The 19,113-nt window shown below is 50.2% G+C and overlaps 1 protein-coding gene across 1 annotated transcript; it reads right to left on the bottom strand.

Moving 5' to 3' along the window:
- Positions 1 to 1,268: 1,268 nt before the first annotated feature.
- ART1 (ADP-ribosyltransferase 1) lies at positions 1,269 to 18,935 on the bottom strand. The gene is given in 6 exon segments (XM_034759265.1): positions 1,269 to 2,027; positions 2,151 to 2,189; positions 3,403 to 4,159; positions 4,637 to 4,714; positions 18,775 to 18,792; positions 18,794 to 18,935. Coding segments are annotated over 6 exon segments (1,128 nt in total). The 5' UTR covers position 18,935; the 3' UTR covers positions 1,269 to 1,932.
- Positions 18,936 to 19,113: the final 178 nt, after the last annotated feature.

The raw sequence follows: 19,113 nt of genomic DNA, 5'->3' as shown, positions 1-19,113 counted from the left end.
CACTCTGGTGGATCAAAGCAAGTTCGATATAACGCGGTTTCACCTATAACGCGGTAAGATTTTTTGGCTCCCAAGGACGGCGTTATATCGAGGTAGAAGTGTAATAGGCATCACTGAAACTTGGTGGAATGAGGATAATCAATGGGACGCAGTAATACCAGGGTACAAAATCTATCGGAAGGACAGAACAGGTCGTGCTGGTGGGGGAGTGGCACTATATGGGAAAGAAAGCATAGAACCAAATGAAGTAAAAATCTTAAATGAACCAAACTGTGCCATAGAATCTCTATGGATAGTAATTCCATGCTTGAATAATAAGAATAGAGCAGTGGGGGTATACTACCAACCATCTGACCAGCATGGTGATAGTGACTGTAAAATGCTCAGGGAGATTGGAGAGCCTATAAAAATAAAAAACTCAATAAAAATAGGGGATTTCAACTATCCCTAAATTGACTGGGTACATGTCACCTCAGGACTGGATGCAGAGAGAAAGTTTCTTGATGCCTTAAATGACGGCTTCTTGGAGCAGCTTGTCCTGGAACCCACCAGAGGAGAGGCAATTCTTGATTTTAGTCCTAAGTGGAGCACAGGATCTGTTCCAAGAAGTGACTAGCTGGACCGCTTGGTAATAGTGACCATAATATACTTAAATTTAACATCCCTGTGGTGGGGAAATACCACAGCAGCCCAAACACAGTAGCATTTAATTTCACAAAGGGGAACTATACAAAAATGAGGAGGTTAGTTAAACAGAAATTAAAAGGTACAGCGCCAAAAGTGAAATCCCTGCAAGCTGCATGGAAACTTTTTAAAGACACCATAATGGAGGCTCAACTTAAATGTATACCCCCAAATTAAAAAACATAGTAAGAGAACCAAAGAAGTGCCACCCTGGCTAAACAACCAAGTAAAAGAAGCAGTGAGAGGCAAAAAGACATCCTTTAAAAAGCGGAAGTTAAATCCTGTTGAGGAAAATAGAAAGGAGCATAAACTCTGGCAAAGATAGTGTAAAAATATAATTAGGAAAGCCAAAAAAGAATTTGAAGAATAGCTAGCCAAAGACTGAAAAAGTAATAGCTATTTTTTTTAGGTAAATCAGAAGCAGGCTAAAAAACCAGGGGGCCACTGGACGATCGAGGTGCTGAAGGAGCACTCAAGGACCATAAGGCCATTGCAGAGAAATTAAATGAATTCTTTGCATTGGTCTTCACAGCTGAGGATGGGAGGGAGATTCCCAAACCTGAGCCATTCTTTTAGGTGACAAACCCAAGGAACTGTCCCAGATGGAGGTGTCAATAGAGGAGTTTTTGGAACAAATTGATAAATTAAACAGTAATAAGTGGCACAATGGGACTCTCGACAGCAGGGGTAAAGCTCGTCCATGCAGGAGACAGAACTTTCTCGGGGGACCAGTGCAAGGCTGCCCCAGGAACTCAATGAGCTCAGTCTCTTAATGAGGAGACGGTTCTGGAGTGACATGATTGCATTCTATCAGCACTTATAACGGGGAACAGAAACTGGATTAGAGCGGGCTCTTAAAACTAGCAGGCAAAGGTCGAACAAGAATCGATGGCTGGGCGTTGAAGGTAGACAAATTGGGACTACAGACTAAGTGGAAATTTTTAACACTGAGGGTAATTGAACAATTTAGCAAGGATCAGGTGTATCTCCATCACTTGCCACGTTTCAGTCAAGATGGGCGGTTTTTCCTCAAAGATCTGCTCTGGTTCAAACAGGAATTAATCCCGGGCAGTTCTAGGGCCTGCGAGATGCAGGAGGTCAGGGCAGGTGATCACAATGGTCTCTTCTGGCCTGAGACACCAGCAGATGGGATCCAGGGTTTCTTTCTTCATGTCCTTTTTCCTCGAAGAAATTTCTACCGAGTTTTAATGACAGCTCAGGGAGAGAGCGAGCATGCTGAGTAGGATGTCAAAGGAAGTCGGGTGTTCCCAAAGCACTTGCCACCAGAAGAACTCCACTGAGGAGGTACAGGCACTCTACGCCAGAGGAGAAACTGCTCATTCCTGCAGATGCCAAGACAGAGAATAAGAAAGAATTAGAGTGGGGGAAGGGGCTGGGGGGAAGAAGGGGGAATGTAAGCTCTGTGCTGCCCTCTAGAAGCATCAGATTGCCATTAATGTTCTTACCGGAGCTGAAAATGCATCTCCGGGTCTTGCATCTTTTCTCTGCCAAAGAAACCAACAACATTAAAACAAAAACAACCCAGCATGTCACTTTCACCTCCTTCTCTAGGCCAGGCCAGGTGGCCAATCCGCTGGGCAGCAGGGCTCCTTCCCCTGGGGGAGCTGTTTGGATTGAATTCTCCCACGCTAAGCTGCCTCTTTTGAGACTTCACTGTGGGTGGCATGGAGGGACAATGCAGGGAGGGTCACGTGGAAGAAGAAAGCGTTTCCATCCCTTGCTCTGGGCCATAACTGCACCATTCTCCTGGAGCTCTGCGGGAGGTACAGGCTCAGGAACCACCAGGCCATGGGGGTCAGTGAATTTCTCGTCCACCAGGCATGCTATTATTTGTATTGTGGTAGAACCTAAAAGCCCCCAACCAAGATCAGGGCCCTATTGTGCTGGGTGGGGCTCAGACGCCGTCCCTGGCCCAAAAAGCTCAGCCTTTCAATAGCCTAGGAGAGGGAGAAAGGAATTGCTCGTATCCCCCTATTACAGGCGGGGAGTTGTTCAGAGAGATGAACTCACTCTCCCAAGGTTGTACAGGGCGTCCGCAGCGGGGTCGGGATGTGAGCTCAAGCCTTCAGAGTCCTAGTTCAGTGCCTTGCCTACAAGACTGTCCATCCCCGCCCTCAGCTCCAGGCGGGAGCCTGGGGGCTCTGGGATAGGACCATCGTCTTGCATTGGACTGACCACTCATAACCAGCTTATCTCAGAGGCGGCTGCCCTCACCTCCTCCCAACAGGCGCCAGCTGATGGCTGGGATGGGATGTGGGAAGGGGGCCCGTCAGGAGATTGACTCTGATCGCACTCCCCACTCATAGGCATCGCCTGGGCGGCCTTCGCTCTCCTGCTCCAGTTTGGTGCTAAGCAAAATGGAGTCAGCTTCATCCTGGTCCCACTTGAGGCCCAACTGCAACCACAGAACCGGAGTTGGCCTGGACCAGTGGCTCAGTTGGTGCCGCCTTGCAGCCAGTTCACACCAGCTGGAGATCTGGCCCTGTTTCCACCCGCAGACCCTTGTCTCTGACTCTCCTTCCACAGACTGAAACCCCAGCTTCAAACAGCTCTGATGGCTGAGTGAGTTTGGAGCGTGTAATTGGGCCAAACCATCCCCCCAGTTCTTAATGGCGTCCAGGCCGGTGGAAACTCAGACCAGGATCCCCAAGAAGCCACAGGGAGCGGGAGGCCGCTATCCCCGTGGATGGACATTACCTTTCACATACTCGCAGTTGTGGTTGCTGTAGCTGTCCAGGGACAGGAGCTGGATCAAGGTTCTGTCCTGAGCCCTGGTGAAGTTGGTGACCTTGAATTTCTCGAAGGGGGGGATCAGCACTTCGTCCTCGCCAGGGAAGAGGGAGAAGTTCTTGATGTTGACCCCGTAGCAGGTCTTTATGGAGAAGAACGTGTCCTGCCCGAAATTCAGGGCACTCTCGTTCTTCAGGGACGTGGACGTGAAGTGGCCAAACCGGACGGGCTTGCGACTCTCGGTTTTGAAGCGGATGCCCCGGACTCCGCGGTACACCTGGTGGCACTTCGTGGGCTCGGAGGCCTTCAGGACGTGAAGGGCTCTGGTCAGGAGGAAGTGCAGGGTCTTGAAGTTGAAGTTGTTGAGGTAAAAGTCCCGGGTGCGGCCTGCCTCTCTCACGGCTGCGTTGAACTCCTGGTGAAGGGGCTGCTTGTGCAGGGGGCCTTGGCTGGTGTAGGCCAAGATGGCGATGGCGTACTCGGGCTTGAAGTCCCGCGGCATGTAGCTCCTGTCCTTCATCTCTTTCCAGCTGGAGGCTGCCTCCAGCCAGGTCTCAGCGTAGTTTCTGTTGTTGGCCAACTCGGTGCGGTTCAGCTCCCCCAGCTCGGCCTCCATCATGCTGGCGCAGTCCTTGTACTGGTCATCGAAGGAGCTGAGGGCCATGTCCAGGGTTGACTCTCTGACGGAGAAGAGGTCTCTTTTGCGGAGGGAGAAACATTGGACCTGAGGGCAGCAGGAGAACATGGTGACAGGCGCTGGCAACAGATGGTGGAGCAGGTCTTAGCCAGGCTACAGGGACAGCAATAGCCAAGTGACGGAGGTAAAGTGTTGGGGCAAGGGAGCATGAGGGGAAGGGTGATCCAGTGGTTAGGGTGATAGCCTGGGATGCTACCTACTCTGCCACAGACTCCCTGTGGGACCTTGGTCAAGTCCCTTGGTCTGTCTGGGCCTCAGGTCTCCATCTGTACAATGGGGATACAGCTCTTCCCTGCCTCCCGGGGTATGCAAAGATAAAGAGTCAGATCCTCAGCAGGTGTCAATGAGCCACAGAAGTCAATGGAGTTAGGCTGACTTATTGCAGCTGGGGATCTAGCCCATAGAATTAGCCCTACACCCTGTTCATCTCAATGGAGTGTTAATGCTGAACCCTAATGATGACGACATTGTTAACTGTTTAACTGCTGCGTGTTTTAGACGTACCTGAGGGCCTTCCATGAAGATCCCAGCCAGCAGCAGGACAAAGACTGGTCTGAGACACTCCATCTTCGCCATCCACGTCTGGAAAAATAATACATTCAGTCCACAGCCAGTACAGACCGTGGCGAATCAGTAAGGGACTTATTCATACCAAGCTCCAGTCTGTGCAAGAGACAGAGGAAGAGCCACAAAACACCTGGGAGATGGTGGGAAGCGGTGGGAAGGTGGAGGCACACCTGTCCAGGCCATTGTCTTCCCCTGAAGACTACAGCTTTCTGGCCCTTTCTACAGGGATGCTAGAGCAATCTTATTTTTCACCCTGAGGCCCCATGCAAGACCTCAGCTTCTATGTGCTAGGTGCTGTACATACACACACAGCAAGAGAGAGTTCCCGCACTGGGGAATTTCCAATCTCAAGACACAAGGCCAGAAGAGTGGAATTATCTGTATTTTACAGACAGGGAACTGTGGCTCGGAGAGACTCAGTGAGAAGATCCCATGGGACGTGTGAGGCTGAGCTTGCAGTTGATCGCAGATCTTCCCAATCCTAGCCCGGCGCTTTAACCATAAAGCCATCATCTTCCGCTAGGAGCCTGCTCAGAATTCATCGCTGTGGGAACAGCCCTGAAGCCAAGAGTCTGGGACCAGGGATGCCTTTGGTCCCACAACACTTGGTTCTTTTACTCTCTCTCTCTGTCTCCCATCATGACAAGAGAGGCAAACCTGGAACCAAGAGAGGGAACAGCACCATTCACTGGGGTCCTCTAGGACAGCAGAAATACTCAGGGATGGCTTAGCTACTTTGAGCAACACAGGAATCAACGTGGCTATTCCCCTAGACCACAATCTAAGCCATTTAGTGCAGCGGCTCTCACAACATTTTTGGTGGCCTCAATGTGCAGCCACCCACTCTTGCTCGTGGCTGCTCTGACAATTTTTCCTAAAATCAGCAGGTCTGAATGAGCTCTCCCCTGACATCTGTGCTTCTGTTTGTCTTCATCCCCATTCAAGGGGGTTAGACTAGATGACCCTGGCGGTCCCTTCTGACCCTGTGGTTCTATGATTCTGTGATCTAGTGATGCCCTGGGGGAAAGACTTCAGGAGCAGACCGTATTTGCATAGACACGCCCACTCTGCCTAAGTGTTCAGCAGGCAACCTGCTTTGCCAAAGTGATCTGTTTTGGTTGGTTTGGGATTGCAATTCGCTTTGAATAACAACTTAAAAATGGCCACACTGGGTCAGACCAATGGTCCATCTGGCCCAGGGTCCTGTTTTTCAACAGTGGCCAGTGCCAGGTGCTTCAGAGTGAATGAACAGAACAGGGCAATTATCGAGTGCTCCATCCCATCGTCCACCCCCAGCTTCTGGCACTCAGAGGCTAGGGACATTTCAGAGCATGGTTTTGCATCCCTGCCCATCCTGACTAATGGCCATTGATGGACTATCCTCCATGAACTTACCTAATTCTTTTTTGAACCTCGTTATAGTTTTGCCCTTCACAACAGACCCTGGCAAGGAGTTCCACAGGTTGACTGTGCGTTCGTAGAATCATAGAATATCAGGGTTGGAAGGGACCTCAGGAGGTTATCTAGTCCAACCCAGTGCTCAAAGCAGGACCAATCCCCTGTGTGTGAAGAAATACTTGTTGTGTGAAGAAATACTTCCTTATGTTTGTTTTAAAACCTGCTGCCTATTAATTTCATTTGGTGACCCCTGGTTCTTGTGTTATGAAAAGGAGTAAATAACACTTCCTGATTCACTTTCTCCACACCCGTCATGATTTTATAGACCTCTATTATATCGCCCCTTAGTCATCTCTTTGCCAACCTGAACAGTCCCGGTCTTTTTAATCTCTCCTCATATGGAAGCTGTTCCATGCCCCTAATCATTTTTGTTGCCCTTTTCTGTACTTTTTCCAATTCTAATATATCTTTTTTGAGATGGGGCGACCACATCTGCACGCAGTATTCAAGATGTGGGCGTCCCATGGATTTATATAGAGGCAACATGATATGTTCTATCGTATTATCTATCTCTTTCCTAATGGTTCCCAGCATTCTGTTCGCTTTTTTGACTGCCGCTGCACATTGACTGGATGTTTTCAGAGAACTATCCACAATGACTCTAAGATCTCTTTCCTGAGTGGAAACAGCTAATTTAGACCCCATCACTTTGAGTGTGTAGCTGGGATTATGTGTAGGCAGGGGTGATGACATGTTGTTGTCCTTACTGTATGAGTAAAGGGCAGCTGAACTGTGCTTAGCCTGCCCTGCTTGAGAGGGTGACTCTAAACTGAACCTCACTTGTTGAGCCAGGGGTAGGGGTGCGAAATCCCACCGAGGATAGGAAGGGGGCAGAGACAAGTATTCCTATCTGACAGTGTGGAAGCTGTCTGCAGAGTCTTAGATACCCTCTGATTCTTTCCTCGCCAGCATTTAAAGTGTCAGGGTTTCCTCCCCACTCTGAACTCTGGGGTACAGATGTGGGGACCCGCATGAAAGACCCCCTAAGCTTATTCCTAGCAGCTTAGGTTAAAAAACTTCCCCAAGGCACAAATTCTTCCTTGTCCTTGGACTGTATTGCTGCCACCACCAAGTGATTTACACAAAGATTCAGAAGAAGGACCACTTGGAGTTCCTGTTTCCCCAAAATATCCCCCCAAGCCCCTTCACCCCATTTCCTGGGGAGGCTTGAGAATAATAGGTAACCAAGGTGAGCACAGACCAGACCCTTGGGTTTTTAGGACACTAAAAACCAATCAGGTTCTTAAAAGAATAACTTTATTATAAAAAATAAAATAAAAGAAGCACCTCTGTAAAATCTGTAAAAAAAGGTAATTTTACAGGGTAATAAAAAGACTTAAAACACAGAGGATCCCCCTCTAGGCTCAATTTTAAAGTTACAAAACAGGAATAAACCTCCCTCTTGCCATAGGGAAAATTCACAAGCTAAAAAAAAAGATAATCTAACCCATTTCCTTGCTATTACTTACGAATTCTGTAATTTTATATGTATCATTCAGGATCTTTTAAGGAGATGTTTTTCCTGCCCTGGTCCTCTCTCTGTCTCAAGAGGGAACACACACACACAAAGAGAGCAAACAAAGCTCCCCCCCCCCCGCGCAGATTTGAAAATATCTTCTTTCCCCATTGGTCCTTCTGGTCGGGTGCCAACCAGGTTAATTGAACTGATTAACCCCTTACAGGTAAGTGATTCTGTACCCCTGGCCAAGAGGGATTTTATATTACTGCATACATAAAGGTTCTTACCCTTCCCTTTATATTTATGACATAAAGACAGCACTGACTAGACTCAAGGGAGCGTCCTTGTTACTCTTCAGTGATTCCTGGAGCTGATGTCACTGATGGGCAGATCTAGGGGCCGAGCTGTCCGCCTGGTACAGGGATGGTGCTGGAGTGAGAGACGACTAAGAGGCCGTAGCACAAACGTTCCCCACTGCCCAGCAAAATCCGAAGCGCTGGGCTGGGTGGAGGAGCCGTGGAATGTGGCATCGCTGAAGAGGCAGCGAGCAGCACCAGGAGGGAGAGAGAACAGAGGCAGCAGCAGCACGCAGCAGCAGAGGTAAGAGCAGCAGCCGTCAGTCAGTTGCAGAGGAGGTGAGAGCAGGAATGGCTTTGCTCTATATCCCCTTCTCAGGGGCGGGAGGCGGAGCCATGTGAACGCACCTCTGGGTCTTCAAGCAGGACAACCAGCTGTGACCGGGGTGCAGCAGAGGGAGAGGGGAGCGGCATGTTCAAGGGACATTTGTGCGTCAGACTTTCCCACCGCAAGGTGGGAAACTGAGGTACGGGACTGTGGGGTGGGTGTTTGCTTACGGTCACATGGAATGCACGTGCGGCGTTGTCCCAAATTAATGCTCAGTTCCCTTTCCCTGTTAATAAAAGCTCTCTCTAGTAGTGCACTTGTAACATCGACAGACCCGGGTCGTCAGTGGGTGGGATTGAACCTGGGACCTTTGGAGCTTAGTGCATGAGCCTCTACAGCATGAGCTAAAAGCCACCTGACTGTTAGCTAAGGCTGTCAAGCAGACTCATTTAACTGTCTCTAAGTGGTCTTGGGACAGAACACCACACCCAGGAGGTGTGTGGGTTACACACTAACTTGCGAGAGGGGAAGTCTTGCCTCGTAGAGGTGCCCAGGGTTGCATTTAGTTTTCCCAGATTCCTTAGCAGGTCTCAAGCTGGTTCTGCTTCATATTGTGAAGAGGAACCCCCTAGACACTGAACCCGGCCCTGGTTGCTGCCGACTCCACGCGGGAGCAGGGCTACATCACCCAGGGGGCAACCACAAAGGGAAACGTTAAGGAACGAAGCCTCGCACAGGGTACGTTGGAGCTGGGAGGTGAGTCCCAGATGGTGTAGATGCGCCCGGGTACACCTTAGACATAGCCGTGTGCCTGTGCTGGCAGGGGCAGGAGCTCGGGCTGGCTGCCCGAATACATACCCCGGGGTCGGGCGGGATTGTACTCGGGGCAGCCTGTCTGAGCTGCTGGGAACAGGCTGCTATTTTTAGAGGCTGGCTGAAGCAGACCTAGTGCAGGTATGTCTATGCCAGCTGGCAATCGCGCTGCCCAGCTCCACGTGGACGGGTCCATGGCAAAGGCCGTAGCGTGTACCAACATCATTTGCACGCTTCATCACGGGTAAAGTTTGGGGCTTGGCACTGAGTCCCCAGCCCCAACCCCGAGGAGTCTGAGCCCCTTCTCCTGGCTGCGGATGGTTCTCGGTTTCAGCAATTGACTTGACTGGACTTGATGGCCAAGTGTTTTCCTGTTGGGTCCCTCTTCGTCTTTAACACTTCAGTGCAGACAGTTACTCACCCCACCCCACCCCCGGGGCACGGCCCGTGTGTTCACAGGCGGCAGTGCAGTGCTTAGAGGGGCTGGGTGAGGTGTGGGGCAGGCTGGTGGGGCAGGCACGGGGCTGCCGGCGAGGAGGCTCGGCTTCTCCTCCCAGCTTTGCCAAACTCTTCTCTGTAGCCTTGGATAACTCGCTCCCTGTGCCTCTGTTTCCTAACCGGTAACGTGGAGGGAGAACAGCACTACCCCGGCTCCCGGGACTGCTGTGAGGCTCAGATCCTCGGCTGTACCTGCCTCGACAAGCACAGAGCATCGTTCGCTCCAGCATAAGGCACCTGGCTGCAGCGGTGATGCTGCTAAATGTCTAAGGTACGTCTGCCCTGGGTCCCAGGTGAGCACAGGCTGCACAAACCCATCCAGAACCCTGGGTAATTCCTCGCCTGGCCAGCCCGTGCTGCTGCCGCTTCTCTGCTCGGCGTTGGCTAGATTCAAACTAGCCCAGGTGCCGGGGCAGCAGCTTTGTATAATTTTTGGTGCTGCCCAGAACAGGTCCAAGTCCCACCCCCATCCCCCACCCCCGCCTTGTAAGCCGATAGATATTTTTAAAATAATGTAAAAATGCGAGGGCTCGGGGGTGGGGCTTGTGATGAGGGGTTTGGGGTGTGGGAGGGGCTCAGAAAGAGGGTTGGGGTGTGGGGTGAGGGCTGTGGGGTGGGGTCGGGGATGAGGGGTTCACGATGCAGGAGGGGGCTCTCAGCTGGGGCAGAGCGATAGGTAGGGTGCGGGGGGATGAGGGCTCTGGCTGGGGATGAGGGGTTTGGAGTGTTGGAGGGGCTCAGGGCTGGGGCATAGGGGTGGGGTTGGGGGGCGGGTGAGGGCTCTGGCTGGGGGTGCGGGCTCTGGGGCGGGACTGGGGATGAGGAGTTCAAACTTTGGGGTGCAGCAGGCAGGCTGCCCCGGGGCTGGGGCCAGAGAGAAGGACTCCCCCCAACTCTCTCCTGTAGCGGGGTGGTCACCCAGCTCCTGCCCGGAGGGGTAAAAGCAGCCTTGGGGAGGGCTGGGGCTGAGAGAAAAACCTAGGCTGATTGGGGGAGTAGCCTCAGCTGGGGCCACGCCCAATCAGGCCGCAGCTGGCCCTATAAAGGGGCTGCTCGGCTGGAGCTAAGAGAGTCTCGCTCTAGAGGTTGAGAGGGATGGGCCTGGCTGCTGGGAGCTGAGCAGGGTACCTAGACTGGAGCAGGGCTGGGGAAAGACCAGAGGAGCTGGGGAGCTCTGGCCTGGAAACCCCCAGGCTGCAGGCCTTGCTAAAGGCCAGGAATGGTACTGGGGTTGCAAAGGTGTAACCCAGGGTAGGTAGAGGCAGCAGGTCCAAACCCTCCTTGCTGATGATGAGTGGCAATTACACTGCAGTCCACCCCAGTGAGCGGGGGCTAGATGGGGACTGGCAGTAGCCAAAGACTGAGGCGAGGTGGGGATAGAGGGTTGGGGGTTCCCCGGGAGGGGAGACCCAGCAAGACTGCAGGGGGCAGAACCCCGAGGGAAGGGGCACCGAGGTCCAGGAGGGACACCAGGACCAGCAGCAAGCTGAGACACCGGCCTGCAGAGGGCGCTCCGGAGGCTGGCAAGCTAATTCCCTGGATGACCAGCAGGGGGCCACACCGGTGAGTCGGCGCACTGTTACATCTCCCCACCGGCAGCAGCGAGTTCTGGGGGAGGGGCCCTCCTCTCCCTCCTTGCAGCACACTCACCTTGCACCACTGTCCCTGCACGTGCTCCTCTTAGGTCCAGGCAGCCCCCTCGCCTCCCCTGTGGTGGGTGCCGGGGTGCGGCTGCCATCACATGTGTGCCTCCTCCCCTGCTGCTGCCCCTCACTGGGGTGGGGGATGGGACTGCCCCTTGCCCAGCGTGGGGCAGGAGCGGTGACTGTGGGCGGAGGGGGGACCCTGTGCTGATGGAGGGTCTTGTCGGAAAAGGGAAGGGTCCGAGGAGGAAGGGCAGGGGCAGCCTGCCCTGGCACTAGTGATTGGGGGGCACTAGGACCGTGCAGCGGCAGTAGATGCCAGAAGCCAGCAGAATGGAGCGCAGCCCAGAGCTGCAAGGGGCAGCCGCCCACTTGAGACAGGGATGCTCCGGGGGCCGGGGGAGGCAGGCAGGGCCCGGGGAAAGACCCGGCGCCAAACATTGGTGGAGGCTCCAATGGCCCATATAACTCACCGCCCCTGCTCAGGTGCTACCACACGAGCTGCAGTCGCTCCCTGGGATCACAGAGTAGGCGTCCCCTGAGGACAAGAAAACAAACAACCACTGCTGCATTCCAGGAAAACTCCCAGAGACAAGGCGAGGAAGGGAATATCTATTATTGGACCAACTTCTGCTGGGGAGAGATACCAGCTTTGGAGCGCCACAGAGCTCTTCCGCAGGTCTGGGAAAGGAGCTCCCAGCATCACAGCTGAACGCAAGGTGGAAGGATTTTTTAGCATAAAGAGTTAACACGTGTTGTAAGAGCCCATTCAAGGTGAAGTGGCCCGTTAACGCCCCTGCAGTCACAGGACAAAAAGAGAGGGGGGTTAGACGGCCACTGTAGACCCCGGAGGGAAGGTCCCTGGTGTGGCCGTGAGGGTTGGCAAAAAGTCCCACCGGCATTAGGCCAGTGGCGGAGAGTGCCGTGATGTTATCCCGGATTAGGTGTGTCATGTGTGTGTGGGTCGTGGGTTGCCCTGTCCTTGTTTCCCTCTTGATGCCTTAGGCCCCCGCCTCACTCAGAGAATGAAGAGGCCCCGGGAAACCGCCCACGAACTCCTAGGCAGTAGGGTAACCTATCCCGTTCTCTTGAAGGTGGGCCGGTGCTCTCTGCTGGGGAAGGGATGTGCGGGGACTGTGCCTTTCCTAGCCCCTCTGGTTTGGTTGGCCTGCGACCGAGTTCCTTCCCTAATTTTCCGCTTGGAGCCGTGGGGCTCCCTCCCCTTGCTCGGAGAGAAGGGGAGTCCCTGGAAATCACCCGCCGTACCGGAGGCGATAAAGTATCCTACCCCATTCTCTTAAAGACGGGCCGGTGCTCTGTGCCGGAAGAGGGGTGTGCGAGGACCGCCCTTATAAACCCTCCCCGCTGGTGTGAATGCACTGAGGAAAGTGGTCTTGCCTGGTAATAAAGGAGACCTGAGCTTGGAAGAGGCCTCGCCGAAAAGGAGGTCTGGGCTTATGGCGCTAGTTGCGTGTTATGTGTAACCTGTCTAATGTGTTTCTCGTTTATTGTAATATAGCAGTTAAAGAAAGGAGGCGGGTTGTACCCAACTCATCCTAGAGGGACATAGCTAAGTGAAGGAGGTGTTTACAATGGGAGCCTCTAATTCCAAACAGGGCCCCGTGCCGCAAAAGGGCACTCCTGCCGCATACATTCAAATGATGGTCCCTCAACTTGCAAGTTTATAAAAATTTGGAATAAGAATACTAAAAATAACCCTAGCCTGCAATTCCCCCCAGACAGAACTGGGCAGGGAGCTGCTGTCCAGCCCCCACAGGCCCAAGGGCAAGAAATATTAAGCGCCTTAAGTATCAAAAGTCCTTACACGTACCCCTAAGACAGCCTCCCTGTATTGAGAAAATGCTCCCCTTGCACCATTTCACGGGCATTGGCGCTTCAGGTCAGGAGACCTTGGAGTCTGTGCGTGGACCTTGGTGTGACGTTGTGCAGTCTATATGGTTTTATAAAAACTTGATAATAAGTCAATATAATGTAACTGGGATAGGTTTAGAGAAAATACGGTAATAAGTGAATGTAACGTAACTGGGATATGCCTCATGCAAAAGGTCTCTTGTAAGGTATCATTCCAAAGCTTATAATCTACTGAGTGTGATCATCTGATTTGTATAAATGTACCACTCTTGTATCTAAAACTAGAAATATAAAATGTAACTCTGAGGGCCTATTGTAATTGTGTAAAGTGTGGACCATTAATGATGGTTTGGAATCTTGATGACTCCCATTGTCTGCAGATGGCTGTATTTACCTGTGAGTCTCCCTGTATATGTGTGCTGGCAAGTGAGTAATGAAGTCTTGCAGTGACATGTGATCATGTCACCTGAACTGGAATCCATCTTTAACCTGGTGCTTTTCCAGTGAGGGGGGGTGGAAACCCAGAGGGACAAAGGGTTCCCGCCTTATGCAAAAGATATATAAAGGGGTGGAACAGAAGAGAGAGGGAGAGGAGCCATCATGAAGAATCCCCTAGCTACCACCTGAGCTGGAACAAGAGCTGTACCAGGGGAAAGAATTGTGCCCAGGCCTGGAAGGTGTCCAGTCTGAGAAAAACTTACTGAAGCATCTCTGAGGGTGAGATTATCTGTATTCAGTTTGATTAGGCATAGATTTGCGCATTTTATTTTATTTTGCTTGTGACTTACTTTGTTCTGTCTGTTACTACTTGGAACCACTTAAATCCTATTGTCTGTATTTAATAAAATCACTTTTTATTTAGTAATTTACTCAGAGTATGTAATTAATACCTGGGGGAGCAAACAGCTCTGCATATCTCTCTATCAGTGTTATAGAGGGCGAACAATTTATCAGTTTACTCTGCATAAGCTTTATGCAGGGTAAAACGGATTTATCTGGGTTTAGACCCCATTGGGAGTTGGGCATCTGAGTGCTAAAGACAAGCACACTTCTGGGAGCTGTTTTTGGGTAAACCTGCAGCTTTGGGGCAAGTGATTCAGACCCTGGGTCTGTGTTGGAGCAGATGAGAGTGTCTGGCTCAGCAAGACAGGGTGCTGGAGTCCTGAGCTGGCAGGGAAAACAGAAGCAGGGGTAGTCTTTGCATATCAGGTGGCAGCTCCCAGGGGGGTTTCTGTGATCCAACCTGTCACACTTGGTCTCCCACGGAATTGTACCATCTGCTGTACCCCAAATGGTGTGTATCTGGATGTGCCTGATCCCACTTACAATAAGGTCCTGGCAGTTTTGCAAAAGGACATTCTAGAGGGGGAGACCAACCCCAGCCCTTCCTCTTTGCAACAGGAACTGCTGGCTAAGGCCCCCCCCTTATTGTGGGCTGATCGTGCCAACCCGGTTGGGTACATTGGGTCTGCCCGGCCAGCTGAAATTCACCCAGACCCAGCAAAACCCCTTCCCAAAGTGCCATAGTACCCTCTCTCAAAATAGACCAAGGAAGAAATTAATCACCTCCTTCATTTAGCTAATAGTTTAAATAAATAAAAGGGGGGTTAGCCAAAAAAGCCCACCCTCCTTGCTAAATTGGTAGTAAAACAATGCCTGTGCCCATGGGAAAAAAAAGTGAACCAGCAAGAAAAAAGAATCGGGCCCAGACAAGCAGGCAATCACAGTTTGAGGAAGTTAAAAAAAAAAAGAAAGTAAAAAGTTAACTCTGTAGTTACTGAAGGAAACTAAACAGTAAAACTATGTACAAATGTTAAAAGAAGGTGTTATAAAAAGAAAATTCTTTGTTTCTTTGCAGCCATTCCTTTGGGAATGTCTGTAAATAATCCAGACAAGAGGTTATTTAAGTAAAATCATTTGACTATAAACAAGTTAGTCAAATTTGCTTAAAAAAAAACCCCACTCCTGGTTTGTACAATCTTTGTTTTATAAGTTTAGAATTGGTGTTGTTTTAAAATTGTAAAGCCAAAAACTACTTTTGCCAAACAAAATAAACTAGTGTTGTTTAATTTTGGTATTTAGCATTTAATCCTTAAGGTAACTTAATGCTTTCAAAAGACCACTCCCAATCAAAAGACCGAACTCAGCCCTCATAAATTTCTAACAGGATCGCCTGATGTAACTACCAGCAGAGCCCTGCTGGCCCTAGGTCAAATGGACATTTATTTAATAAATACACAATGCTTAATTGTTGCCAGGTACTAACAAAATGTGTTGGGTCTTTTTATATACAGCAGCCCTGCCATTCGCTAAAACCAAAAGACTGTGTCTACACGGAGGTCCATCAGTGAGAAAACTCCCTGGCCCCGTGCTGAAAGATCCTTATCCTGTTAATTAACACTGCTGCAAAGTGCTAAGAATTGATTACCTGCCCATGCGTCTCACTGTAATGGCTCTCCGACTGATGATTGGTCTATCTTTCCTTCTGGCGTTGTTGCTTCTTCTGGACAGCAGGAGTGAAGGACAAGGTAAACAGCTGGTAACCTCTCCTTTGTCCGCTGACAAACCCACTGGATTTTGCTAAGAAAACAACCTCTCCACCTGGGGACATAATAAAGCCTCCAACCAAGCAAGGTGATTGTGCTGGTAACCCCTCCCTTGCAGCCTCATTGCCGGACAGCTAAGTGAACTAAGACTACGAAATCTCGAAGAATAGCTTGCGGAAGCTAGCCAAAACTACCTGAAGATGAAACTTTTAATATTCCTCAGCTTCTCCTCCTTAACGAACTTAGGGTGGGGAGGGGAGAAGGGAAAAGTAATTTTTTTTCTCTCTAAATCTTAGCCAATTAGTAGCCTCCAATTTAGCCTGTACCATGTTGTAATCGTATTACCAACGCACAGTTACTTCAGGTTCCGGCTGAAGTTGGTAAATTGCATGTCATTTCCGCCCTTAGTTCAATAACCCAAAGGTTGCTAACAGAAATGGTATTAAATATCACCGGTGCTGCAAAGGCATTGCAGTGGAACTTGGCATGTCCAAAAGTTCAACATTTCCTAAACAACTAGTTAATGACCATTCAAAGTAATCTCGAACACCAGGCCTGGCCCACTGCCCTTGCAGACATCTCAAAAGTACCATCTAATCTGTGGCCATAAAGGCACACGTAAAAGTGTGAACAATTGCAGTGCTCCTTCCAAGCATACAGGCCAGTCGAAAGAATGTGGGCTCCCGCATACCAAATCCTGCCAGGTCCGTAGAAAGACTACATGTAAAATTAAGTAATTCACCAAAACATTAAAAAAAAAATAACCCACCTGGTATGCCTGACCAAATAACTAGGCTGGACTCAAGAAAGTTCAGTACCACTGAAAGATGGGACAAAGGTTGTAAGCCCACTCAGTGTCAGTACCCCTAGCATCAACTCCCTTAAACAGGCCGGCACCAACCTCGGCACTCCCGAGCTGGCCAGTTCACAATTCTCAGCCGTGTCCAGCAACAATTATTGCGCTATGCACCCCGCAAAAACGGATCTTGGTGATGCCTTCTTGGCATCAGAGGAGGGAGATTGTGGGAAAATGGACCTGTCTGACCCCCATTTGCACCGACCATGAAATCAACATGAACTCACCTTACAAGCCGCAAGCCTGAACCAAACTAAGTATTGGTGTTCTCGGACAGTGACAGTCAGAGTTATAACCAGAGGAGGGAGGGGGGCCGGGGAAAAGGGAGGATGGAAAGTCCCGGCGACTGCAATAATAGTGTGTGTGTTTATGGCTGGTGAAATATAATAACCACTTGTGTGAAGCAATAAGCATTAAGTAACTAGTTAAAATGATTAATTACGCCTCTTCTTATCTTTTTGTGTATCTATGTCCCCCCAATGGCATAAAACCCCATTGTGTCACTGTACCCTGCCTGGAACATTTGAGTAACAGGCACCCCAAATGATGCAAAGTAATGACAGTATCGGAAACCGCCAAGAAGCCCTCCACTCAATTTGCACCCTGTTCTGGGAAGATTGCAATAGAGTGCCGGGAAGAGCGGAAAGACCCTAACTCTCCTATTCCTATCAATGACATGTAACGTGTAATATGTTTGCGGTTTTCAGCTTTAAAAAGGCAAAGTGTACTCCAAATCGGGGGAGTGGTTTCTAACTGCTACCCCCAACGCGTTGGTATGTATTGCAATAAACGGGCCTCAGGCTTGAGTCTCTGATCAAAATGATGCGTGGGTGACTTTTTCCACAACAGGCCAGAGAAGAGCAACAAAAATGATTCAAGGTCTAGAAAACGTGACCTAGGAGGGAAGATTGAAAATATTGGGTTTGTTTAGTCTGGAGAAGAGAAGACTGAGGGGGGACATGGTAACAGTTTTTAAGTACATAAAAGGTTACAAGGAGGAGGGAGGAAAAATTGTTCTCCTTAACATCCGAGGCTAGGACAAGAAGCAATGGGCTTAAACTGCAGCAAGGGCAGTTTAGGTTCCTAACTGTCAGGGTGGTTAAGCACTGGAATAAATTGCCTAGGGAGGTTGTGGAATCTCTGTTATTGGAGATTTTTAAGAGCAGGTTGGACAAACACCTGTCAGGGATGGTCTATTCTAGATAATACTTAGTCCTGCCATGAATTCAGGGGACTGGACTAGATGACCTCTCGAGGTCCCTTCCAGTCCTACGATTCTGTGATTCTATCACTCTATCGCTGACCTTTCAGTCCTTATCCTCAAAGGAAACCTGCACAACACTTTCAAAAGACAAGCCTGGGAGCTTAAATTCATTACTCTGCTACACACGGAAACTCATGGCCTGAGCAGAGATGCTGGATTTATGGCTTATTACAAGGATCTGTAACCCGCTCACCCCCTCTTTTTGTCCTGTGACTGCAGAGGTGTTAACGGGTCACTTCAACTTGAATGGGCCCTTCCACTATGTGCTAACTACTGCAACTCTTCCACTTGGCATTATGCTGTGACACGCTGAGGACCCTTCCCAGCCCTGAAGATCTGTGCAGCTGGAAAGCTTGTCTCGCCAACAGAAGTTGGTCCAATAAAAGATATGACCTCACTCAGCATGTCTTTCTAATACCCGGGGTCAGCATAGCTGCAACTACATTGCATACAGGAAAACTCCCATGCCTTTGTGTCTCCTGCGCACATCCCCTTGTACAGCCCCTTCGTTTAGAAAATTCCGGTTCTACAAGTGTGTTTGGGCGTTCTCTGGAGACTCTGATCAAATCAAGGTCCATCTGCATTAAACACCTTCATGCAAGACAGACACGTTTCCTCAGCTAGTGTGCACGACTGTACTTTATTGGGCTGCGAAGTGCGTGGGCCCTGTGCAACCGCAATACAAACAGTCAGCAAGTTGGAATACAAATATTCCACTTGTGGAAAGAGAGAGAGGCAGCAGCGGAGTGCTCCGAGGACCTCTCCATAGAGATGAAAACCCTTATCATGTCACACTCCCCTGCGACCCTAAATAACACCCTGCCAGGTACGGAACAGTTGGAACGATTGACAGGTTGATTTCTGTCTTAGCTGGCCCAGGAAATACTTAGAACAGTTTCTTGGACAAGTGGAGTCCTAAAATTAAAGCCCTGATTTAATACTGTCCCACCCCGGCCGTTAAAAAGTTCACTTTGGGCTGGGGGCTGAAATTGACAAGATTTCTGGGCTGGCCGGCTGAGTTGGAAGAAGTGAGAACTTTTACCTGGGTTCTCCTTGCCCCCAGAATCAGGCAGGGAATAATTGGGGCGTCTCTGTTTCCCCCAGCTCCTGTGGCGTAGCGGCTGCTCTTCGCTCTGGGGCCCTGCGGACATGACAGCTGAGAAGCAGCTGGTTTTTCTTTTTAAGGCAATCGCCAACTGCATTAGCCCAGGTCTGGAGCTGATCCACCCCTTCTGCTAGGTTATTTATATCCCAGCAGGGGCTTCACGAATAAGGTTTGTTAACGTATTGTGTCTCTAGCTGGGCTGGGATAATACTGCTAGGCAATTCCCTTGCACAAACCGAATGTGCTCTAATGGGCTTAAGGATCCCCAGCTGCGTG

This window comes from Trachemys scripta, chromosome 1 (assembly GCF_013100865.1).
Source record: "Trachemys scripta elegans isolate TJP31775 chromosome 1, CAS_Tse_1.0, whole genome shotgun sequence".
Taxonomy (NCBI): domain Eukaryota; kingdom Metazoa; phylum Chordata; order Testudines; family Emydidae; genus Trachemys; species Trachemys scripta.
This window is presented reverse-complemented; position numbering and strand designations above follow the sequence as displayed.